Genomic DNA, 10,768 nt, shown 5'->3' on the forward strand with positions numbered 1-10,768 from the left:
AGCACTTCCAGAACAAGTCAGACATATACTGTACTTGTGTCCATCGACGACAATCATATATGTCCTTCCTTTGAAAAACCCCTGGTGGTAACGAGGGCTTGGACTTCAGAAGCAGAAGATGGTTAGGGATCAGTGCTTCTAAGTCACTGGGACCAGTGGATGCTTTAGTTGTGGGGCGGCTGCTGATAATAAGCAGGGCAATTTCCTGCTTCAGTTTCTTCCTTAGTAGATCTTTGATTGTGTCAACACAATTAAATCAAAACCAGTAGGTCTGCAGTTATACAATCTAGCACAACGGCCTTGTAATAAATGAGAGGTGTTAGTTGTGTTATGGACATTCTGTTGGCTGTAGTTTAAAGTGTTGTTGTATTAAATCTCTACATGTCGTGCTTTGACTCAGCGACTCTGACAGTGTCTGTTTCACCCTCCATCACATCATCACTCTAATGATGTAGTGTCAGGCCACAGCATCTACGCTAAATGATAAATTTCCTTTAGTGTAGAACTTCATTCATATGAATATTTGATAAACTCAGTGTGGTTCACTCCACAGCAAACTGGGTAACCTCACCTACAGTCCGTGTCAAGTTAAAGGCATTATCATCCCAAATGTAATGCCTGGGCATATTTCATGGTCTGGTGGTATTTACATAAAGAGGTCCCAGTTGTTCTCTGACTCTGACCCACAACTGACCCTCACATGGTTTCCTAAATATAGAAATTCTGCAGCACCTGTTGCTCTATAGTGGGCAAGACCATTTATTTTTAGAGATTAAAGGGGCATCATTGCTTTTTGCAGTAAGCAGGACTTCCAAAAGAAAAGTGGGTCAAGTTGATTAATGGTTATCAGCAGTGGCGCAAAGTGCATTTACAAAAAAATACTTTACTCAAGTACAGTTTTGAGGTTTGTTCCTTGAGAATTTCCATTAATGCTTCTTGGAATATTTATGAATCCCATAGAGAGAGGTCAGCAAAAGTAAAAACTGAGGCATTGAATGGAATTATATTACAATGACGATTGATTTATTCTCAATATGCGTGGGTTCAATCCACTGGCTACAGCTTTATTTCAATTCAGTCTAACCAAGAAAAAAGATGTATGTTACTGGGATAAAACTTCTTGGTTGATCGACTTCCGCTGTGGTGTAAAGATTTGTGAAGGCTTTCAGAGCCTATCAGGCTCCCACAGGCAGTCAGAGAGGGGAGTAATAGCCTATAGAGTCAATAAGGGGTTTCCCTGGAGGCCTCATCCCAGTGTTTGTAATGCGCGTATGGATGATGTGGTGTCAGCTGCCTCCGCGCACACACTGCACACAGCAATAAAGCCAAGCTGACGGGCGCACCAGCCGCTCTCCACGCAGACTGTCGGAGCTGGATACGGAAGGAGGAGAAGATGTCAGTGGCGGCGAAGAAAGGAATAAGTGCTAAAGCGCAGTCCAGAAAATGCGCTGCGCGTTTCTGGAGGCTCTTTCCTCACCTTTTTCTGTGCCTGTCTATGGTTGGGTACGCTGCGCTGGGTGCGCTCATGTTCCAGTACATTGAAGGAGGCAGCGAGTCCATGACCCAGAGGGACTACTATGAGTTCTTGGGTCAGATTGTCAGGACCGTCCAGAACCTCACCGGTAAATGGCCACAGATATCCGCGGAAGTTCAATCTGCTATCAGCGTGCAACAAAACTTTAATGGCTCATGTATAATGTATGGACTTCTTATGGATGCTCAGGAAATCTTTGGATTTATTTTACTTGCGATGCTGATTGATTCATTTGGACCAAGCCAGCGTACTTCCTTGCCCCAGCCCGTTAACTAAATTAAAAAAAAAAAAACTTTGTATAAAAATTAAGAGGCTTTCATTACTCCATAAATTCATGTGATCTACATCATAATTCTTTCCTTATTTTCAGATAATACCTCCTGCACGCATCAGTGCATAGTGGAGCAAGTGGAGACTAAGATGCGAAATGGCTTCAAGTCCATTTGGCTCCAGAGACCTGATAGATGGAATTTTTTTGGCTCCATGTTCTTCTGCTGCACTGTATTTACAACTGTTGGTAAGTCTACATACATACTTGTGCGTGTGTATATATATGTACACACACACACACACACAGAGAGAGATAGAGACCTAGAGAGCTTGGTTGTGAAGATACACACAGGGTGTGTAACTTAAAAGAGGATTAGAAGCATAGTCTCATAACTGCTAAGGGCTGATTGTGACCTGGGGATGCTGATTTGAATAAGTTAGAATCAGTCATGCATTTTATTTATTTATTTATTTGGTAACACATTATAAACTTGGCTAATTTGCTACTCTCTCTTTGTGAAACACTCTGAGGTCAGATGTCCAAACTGCACTAAAATATAAAAATGTACAGCTCTTGCTAGGCTTTTAAAAACAACCCTGTAGGACATTGTCATTATCGAGTTGCCATTCTTCTCTCTTTCAAGTTTCCTCTATTGTGGTCTGTGTTACTTGTGGTTTGGTGCACTTTGCTACTAATGACTGTGTGCTCAGCTCCTTGTATTGACTTTGCCTGACAGTAAAAATGTTGGCCGTGTATTACTGTGGCTTAGTCAGTGTGTACAAAGCTGTCAGTCATGTGTATACACATCAAGGGGCCTGGTTTTTCCCGCAGTGATACTGTAATTTACACAACAACTTTTGTTTACTTTCCTCGTAAACATGGATCAAACCAGTAACCGTTTGATTGGAGGAAGGTGAAGGGAGATGAGAAAGTTTCCATTATGGGCACCACTAGAAATCATTTGATGATATTCCAAAGCTGTTAATGAACTGCTTAATCAATCTCTGCTGCTCGAGTTGCTCCAGTCGAAGGGAAGTAAAGCCTGGAGAGACGGACTGAAGTACATGGAGGTGAAATTGCACCAACACATTCTATTTCTGCACTAATCAGATTGTTATATCGATAGTGGTCAAATTTCTATATGTAACGTGAAAGGTGTGGGTCATAGTGCAGAGAATTATCACCAGTTATGCAGTTCCTTTCAGATTCACAATGACTTTAAGCATCTTTCAGTTCAGTGTTTTGGTTTTATGAACTGCGGCTTTACAGTTTGGTTCACTCTCATCACATTAAGCTTTGTTTTCAGCAGCAGCAGCAGCAGCAGCATGCATCTGTTTGTTGAACATCTTTACCTAATCGGAGTCTGTATTTATTATGTGACTGTGATGTATACTTCAAGACTCTTTTTCACAGTGTCTACAGCACAGACATAGCATGAGCAGCACATTAGCAGAGGAGCAGCAGTGACGTAAGCTATAACATAGCCTGTGTTGATGATGTTGATGTGATTATGTAATCTGCGTGATCCACTGTCAAATGGATCTCAAAAGTAAAATTAGATTTTACTGGTCTGATGTGGAAAATAAATGGAAATTTGTAGTAGTCGAGTTGAGGTACTTTGCTCTGAACTTAGTCACATAATTAATGCATGACTCACTGACTTGAAAGACTAACGAGCTGAGACCCTAGAAACAGTGTTAGGTGTGGCTTGTGTGTCTCATGATCAGACGGCATCTGTTTTTGGATGGTTGGGATAATCGAGGACTGACAGGACTGTGGCTGCTGCCTGTCAGTCCCTGTGGGACCAATGCCCCTATTCACAGTTTATCAGAAGAATCATCATGCTGGCACGGTTTGGAAGTTCTCATGTATTTGACTCATTGAAAGAGACTTAAAATAATCAGAACCCACTGCTGTTTAGCTGCAATCAGCTGTTTATGAACTTAGACCAGCCACATGGGAGTAGATCTAAGAATCTGCATAGAATGTGCTTGTGTACACAGTGGGAAATGGACCATAAATCATCCAGCAGGGAAGTATCTTAAATGGCCTCACCACCACATCACACAAGCAAACAGTTCTTATAATTACTAAATAGGATATTGGACCATTCCCCTTTTGTAAAAGAGGTCACAGAGGTTCCTTGCCATTACTCTGGTCTTTAGCTTCCTCTATACATTCTCAATAGAATTTAGATCTGGAGTTTGGCTGGCCCACTCCAAAATGTTGATATTGTTTTCTTTTAACCATTTCTTGACCACTTTGACTGTATGTTTTGGACCATTGTCTTGTCCAGTGTTGCCCAAGGTCAAGTTTTCCTCCAGAATCTTAATGTAGTCTCCTTTTCTTACATTTACTTTGACTGAGTGACTTGGCCCATTGGCTGAAAAACACTCCCAAAGCATTACATTCACATGCTTGACTGTAGGGATGGTGTTCTTGAGATGGAATGATTCTCCTTTCTTTTGCCAAACAACACAATTTTTATCTAATCCAACCATAGAACTGATGACTAAAAGCTTGCCCAGGTGGGCAAAAAAAAGCTAGGCAAGCTTTTGTGTGCCTGCCTTTGAGAAGTGGAGTCCTCCTTGATTGGCGTCTATGGAGACCAGCCTTGTGCAGTGTCTTTCCTTGGAACCAGAATTGCTCAGATTCATCAGGATACCTTGGTGGTGATACTTGGACTCCTTTTGGCCTCTCGCACAACCACTCTTGCCAGCACAGGGGTCACATTTGGCTTTGCAGCACGCCCTTTGAGATTTTTCACAGTCTGGATCTCCTTGTACTTTTTGATTATGCTTTTAACTGTGGCCAATGGAAATGAAAACACTTGGATAAGGCTTTATAGTCTAAATTTTTTAGACAATTTCAAGGCAAATGAATATCTTTGATGAATAACTTCTTTAACACAATGTCTTACAATCTTTTGTCACATCATGTGTCGAGCTGACAGAAACCTATTGGTCAAAGCCTGCTGGTCAGGTGTTAATGGATCCCAGATGCCAATACATAATATCTCTTTGTTCTGAGAACATTTAATGTACAACATACATGTGCATACGGATCCCAGTGTTGAGTGATAGAGTGAGAAGACAGTGAAGACACTCCAGCCTCACACACCTATAACTGGTTTTCTGAAAGATCACCTCTTGGTTTGTTAAAGTCTGGCTTTGGCCAGAACTGATAACAAATAATGAGTTTCAGTGCAGACAAAAACAACGATTATAACAAATTCATGAGTCGACCACAATCTGTGACCTTGTTCACTGACGTCTGTTAGATCTAAATGCAGATGTCACTTTAGTCCCTGTTCCTGTTCAAACAGCCAGTTGACCAGTCTCCCCTATCAGTCAACCCTATCATGCATGTAAGGTGGTGAAATGTTTGTGTTGTGTTCATAATTTACTCTGGATGCTGCACATAGACCACATTTAGCACCCATTCAACATCAATGAGACCTGACTATTAATGTGTATGGCAATTCACTTGTACATGCTTTAGCTTTAGTTGCCCCAGCTTGACATTACTTAAGCATCCATTTTCTTTGTTATTGTTGCAGGGTATGGGGAGATCTATCCAGTGACACTGCCTGGTAAGGTGGTGTGTGTTTTGTATGCTATGGTGGGCATCCCTCTCATGCTTCTACTCATTCTCGATGTGGGAGACTTCCTTGCCATGCTTATGTCCAGAGCTTACGTCCACATTCACACCCTCTGCAAAGATCTCCTCTCCCACAACTGGTCACCGTGGAAGGCTCGTAAGAGGGCAGCAGACTCCAGCCACTGGGCCCTAGAGGACGGTACCTTTGTTTTCACCCATGACGTTGTTATCCCCGAACCCCTTGACATTAGGCAGGTGCTGCACAGCCAAGCGGATGTAAAGCACAAATCCATCCATCTCCAAAACAACAAAGAGATCTTTGAGAAGATTCTCGCCAGGGAGAATTTACTGAGAAAGGGCCCACTGCTCAGGACCCTCTCCTGCCCAGAGCTAGACCAGCTGCCACCACCACCCAAAGGATTTGCAATATGGGACTTCACAGGGTTAGGGGATGGGATGGAAATGTTGGATGTACCCTTTCTACTGATTCTTTTCATTGTGTTTGCCTACATTTTATTTTTCGGTTTGATTCTGCCGGTGTGGGAAACTGAATTCAAGGGTTTTGACCCCTACTACTTCTGCTTCATCACGCTCACTACCATAGGTTTTGGTGACATTGTACCCAATCACCCAAAATACTTCATGCTTACCTCACTCTTCATCATTGTTGGTATGGCCATCATGTCCATGGCTTTTAAGCTGAGCCAAACACGAATTGTAAGCTGCTACCGCCAGTGCATCAAGTTCATCAGCAGGGGAAATGTGGAGACTTTCAAAAAAGGAGAGAAGGACTAAGTCACCAAGAGAATCTGAGCCTCATGTCCAAGAGCTGTACAAGCTCACATTCCTGGCTTTGAAACAGGAACCAAAACAGTGGGCCTATGGGAACTTATCTAGAGCACTCTCTGTGCTGCTTCTTTGGTTATAAGCATGAGCAAAATAAAAAATGTGCATGTTCCAACTGCTTTTGCCCAGTCAAGGAGGATGATATTCAAAACGACTCCTATCGAGATGAACATCCAATTCTGCATATCTAGATATGGTATCTTGCCGAGGAATGAACATTAGCTATGCTGCAGCAATTGTATTGGTTTAAGGTACAAAGAGGAACACAATACAGTATTGTTGTGTTAGCTTTCAAATCAAATCAAATCAAATCAGGCTTCATTGTCACTTTGCTGTACATACAACTGCAGTGCAGACAAGCACAGCATTTCCTGGGGTCACGAGAGTGAAGGTAAAAAAAACCCCAAAAGATATAAAAATCATAATAATGAATACTAAATAAATACTATAGGAAAAAAAACAAATACACTCAAATCCCTGAAACTCCAATAATCGTCTTGCCCCTTTGAATGTTCTCTGTAAGGCTTTCTTGTCAGCCATATTGCAGCTGGAGTAGCACGTGGACATGCAGTATGTCAGAACGCTCTCCACCATGCCTCTGTAAAATGTCCTGAGAATGCAGGTGGGGAGAGAGGCTTTTTTCAGCCTCCTCAGGAAGTGCAGTCTCTGCTGGGCCCGCTCTGTTATCGCTGAGGTGTTGTTCTTCCAGCACAGGTCCTGTGATATCTGCACTCCGAGGAACCTGATGTTCTCCACAGGGTGGCCACTGATGCTGAGGGGAACGTGCTTTGTTCTGGAAGTCCATAGTCATTTCCTTGGTTTCCTTGGTTTCAAGTTAGAATTCTGGATTTTTTACTCCCCACTAGTAAAATGAAAAAAATAAAAATGCCTTTGAAGTTCAGTTTTGTTTGTTCTTTTAGACACTTTATAACCGTCCAAAACTCATGAGCAACAAGCAATGAACAACAATTAAGTTTCATCAATTCACTATGTTTCTTCTACAGGCTTATTCACATACAGACCTGAACCAGAATGTACATATACGGTCAACTACCTCCCTTTTCAAAGTAATAATAGTTTTGATGTAGAGTTACATGTTGTAGCACACGAGAAAGGTAAAGACAAAAAAACAGGGAGGTTAAGGTTCCGGAAAATGGGAAACTTTCCCAGCATGCACCAGAGCACACTGGACTTCCGGACATCAGTCTCTTCACTTCATCCACTTGTCTTCCTGTAAGCCTGTTTACTATCAACTAAAATGTCCTCTCTGAATCCGCTTGCCTCACAGTTTCTTCACTGATGCAACAAAGTAACACAAAGAGGGAATGTCATATTAAAAACTCAAAACCATGAAGTGTTAGGAATGTTATGTATAAATTTGTGATCGAACTCACTCACTCTGACTGACTTAGCATCACAGGCAATGTCACAGCTTTTACTGAAAACAAAAAACAAAAAAAAATCCTTAAGGTAACACTTTACAATCCGGTTCAATTACTGAAGAGCAAGTGAAGAACCACTAAATGCTCTTTATGTTGTTGTAGATTTGATGTTTCATTTTCCTGAATTTCTAAATCTCGTTTCTTTCTTTAGTATACCTGCCTTTCACACCAGTGCCCGACAATCATCTCCTGACCTGCTCTGATTCCAGGTGCACTAAATCAGTGAACAACACACAACTGAGACAAAATCCGGGTGCAGTGCCCTCCTCTTGTCTTTGCATGAGATTAATGTTTTTGTACACAGTCTCTGATGAATAAATGTAATAAACTAAACCAAACTAGTCCAACAACTCCTATATGTTTTTTGCATTTTTTTTTCATCCATGTTGAGAGTCACCATGAGGGGAAGCCTGTGGCGTGAAATAAACCACTTTACGGTACTTTTGGCTTGACTCATATCACATTGATTAAACGCACAGCTCCATAGAAGATGTAAAAACAAATCTTTAGCTTGGAATCAGACTGAACTGACTAAACTGAAGAACTATCACTGCATTAGAAGCTTTTAGCGGTGGAGCTCCTCACTGTTGACTTGGAACATAGCTGTAAGCTCTAATAATGTACAGAATGTCACTTGTTAAAAAAAAAAAAGCTTTTCAACAGTCTGCAAGAGCTGCAGACATTAAAGCTGTGAGGCACAGAACAGGCCCTCACACTTTGAGCCTGTCAGGGGACTGAAAGCCACTGTGTTAAGGATGCTCTGGCCCTGATAATAATAATAATAATAATTCCGGGTGATGATTGGAATATTTCAGAGGGGTATACCAGAAAGCGTACGTTAACGTTAGCATAAAACCCTGGACTAGGGACTGAGTGAAATTGTTTCACCTGACAGTCACTAAGGACCTTAGATGCTACGTGCAACAGACCAACAGCCCATTGTGTAAAAGCACCACCTAGTGGCCAATGTACACCAAAATTTACACAGAACTTCGGTGTGGAACAGCAAACTACTGGTCCAGGTTTTGTGTTAATTGGACAGGACCTACTTAAAGATACAACATCACTTTGTTTGAGCATTAAGACTCTTTCAATAACTGACTTTCCATGACAGTACATAGATGATATGTGCAAATTTACATGCAGATCACACTTACAGCCCAAGAGTGGTCTGGAAAAAAACAGTTTCAGCATATTTCATGCTTTTGCAACAAAAGAGTCCATGTAGAATCAGGTTAACTAGGATCAGGGTTGGAGTTAAGAATTTCATTGTGATGGTTAAGGTTAGGGTAAGGGGCAGGAGGCTTTCTATCTCTGGCTGTATATCACATTGTATTACTATTAACAGCCATCAATTCAATATATTGTATTAAATGTAAAGCACCAGTGCGATACAATTCTACAGCACTTCCAACAACAGCCCAACAACAGTATTACTTAATTATCATTATCATCATTAGTTAAAAGCAGCTCAATCTCCTTTGGTAGGAAGGATTGTTAATGAGGTTTAACTGATTCTCCATTTCCATTTTTATTCCATATGCTACCTATTTATTTACAGACACATTTTACTGCTTGTGTTATTTAGCTGTTACAAACTCACAAGTTGTTAAATATGAGAAGGTATAAGATTAAGAACTTGTGGACCAGCTCAGTCAAAGTCCTGTTGCAGTAGTGTTAACAGAGCACAAGATGGTGCTGCTGTAAAAACCATGAAGACGTGAGGCTCACAGTGAAGTGGACACTCACAGTTGCTCCTGCACTGTGAGTGTCCGCAGAGTTTGTTGTCGTTCAGCCTCATATTCACATCTGCCTCATTAGCACAGGAAGGATGTGCTGACTGTTGCCAAAGCATCTGATAGGCCTTCAGGGAGACATTAAATAAATAAGTATAACAATGTTATCAAAGAAAACCATGAAGCCAAGCATTTTCTTGGCACTAATGCTTTCAAAGAGCAATACATTCAGCCCAAACCTGGCATTTTAATGTTTCCTTTGGCCCTGTCCACGGCCCAAATGCAAACAAAAAGACATCCTTTAACTATTTTTTTACCCTGATAATTTCTTAATCCATGCCAACAGCCCTCTGTCTCCCTCACACCGGTTAATTTTAAGCCTTCATTTTTACCTTAAAGCTACGTAATTAGGGCAATGGGTCAAATGACTACATGGAATGTGTTGAGGTGACAAACCCACAGAGAATCATAACCCAGCTCTGCAGTTTCACCCCACTGTTTGGGTTCCCTCTCAGCACCCTCATCCACCTCAGTACCATTCAGCCATTTCAAAGTATTCAGCCCACATGTATCAGTTAGAGGTTTTCAGTACATGTACAAACACATCTTTAGCACCAGGTCTCGTAGGTGTGGACTGACTGCACTAAATCTCATTAAAGAAATCGATAGTTTTAGCAAGTGGAGCTTTCTTCTGGAAGGTCTCCATGGAGTAGGGCAACTTACATCCAGGTTAAATAAAAGCTTAGTGGAATCTACAAAAACACAACACGTGGCTGATACAAAGGCACAGTTTGATACTGAACTAAGCATGACAGTGTGAACCACAACTGACCTTACTACTGAACTGAGTAAATGAAAGATGATGTGCTCTGCCACATTTCAGGAACTGATACAGTGGTTAAAAAAAAGTGTATATATATATGTATGCATATAAATCCTGATGAAAGGATTCTGACCAATGGGAAGTGAACTCTGTTTTTTCTGGGGCACTGCCACACCAGGACACAGGTGACAAATTAAATCACGCTCTATTTTTTTTTCATATTCTTATCCATATTCAACCTCTTCATTTACTTTGAAACCTAGTATTGAAAGTACTAACTGATTTGGCCTGCTGGGTGTGAAACCTCAGACCTCCAGTCCTGTGGTTAAACCATGAACCAGTAAATCGTCATCATTAAAACCCACTCTTAGGTTTCTCATATATTGTCTGCCTTCCTGTTTACTACCTGGTCTCCTGATATTGTCCTCTGATCCAGCAGGTCTGGTTTGAGGGTTTTGAAGGCAGGTCTGACAGGGACCTACACATAAAGGCTGCATGACGTCAGCAGCGGGGCCA

The 10,768-nt window shown here is 41.4% G+C and overlaps 1 protein-coding gene across 1 annotated transcript; it reads left to right on the forward strand.

Annotated features, from left to right (window-relative positions):
• Nucleotides 1-1,393: 1,393 nt before the first annotated feature.
• kcnk18 (potassium channel, subfamily K, member 18) lies at nt 1,394-6,261 on the forward strand. Its single transcript, XM_041050360.1, has 3 exons — nt 1,394-1,622; nt 1,905-2,051; nt 5,365-6,261. Exons 1-3 carry the CDS (start codon nt 1,394-1,396, stop codon nt 6,198-6,200), a joined length of 1,212 nt encoding a protein of 403 aa, XP_040906294.1. The 3' UTR covers nt 6,201-6,261.
• Nucleotides 6,262-10,768: the final 4,507 nt, after the last annotated feature.

Source organism: Toxotes jaculatrix, chromosome 11 (assembly GCF_017976425.1).
Source record: "Toxotes jaculatrix isolate fToxJac2 chromosome 11, fToxJac2.pri, whole genome shotgun sequence".
Taxonomy (NCBI): Eukaryota; Metazoa; Chordata; class Actinopteri; family Toxotidae; genus Toxotes; species Toxotes jaculatrix.

What these genes read in the sequence shown, in the direction of transcription:
- kcnk18 (XM_041050360.1), top strand. Translation starts at nt 1,394, where the DNA reads ATGTCAGTGGCGGCGAAGAAAGGAATAAGTGCTAAAGCGCAGTCCAGA. An exon ending in GACCGTCCAGAACCTCACCG is followed by an intron (nt 1,623 to 1,904) that starts GTAAATGGCCAC and finishes CCTTATTTTCAG; the next exon opens with ATAATACCTCCTGCACGCAT. An exon ending in CACTGTATTTACAACTGTTG is followed by an intron (nt 2,052 to 5,364) that starts GTAAGTCTACAT and finishes TTATTGTTGCAG; the next exon opens with GGTATGGGGAGATCTATCCA.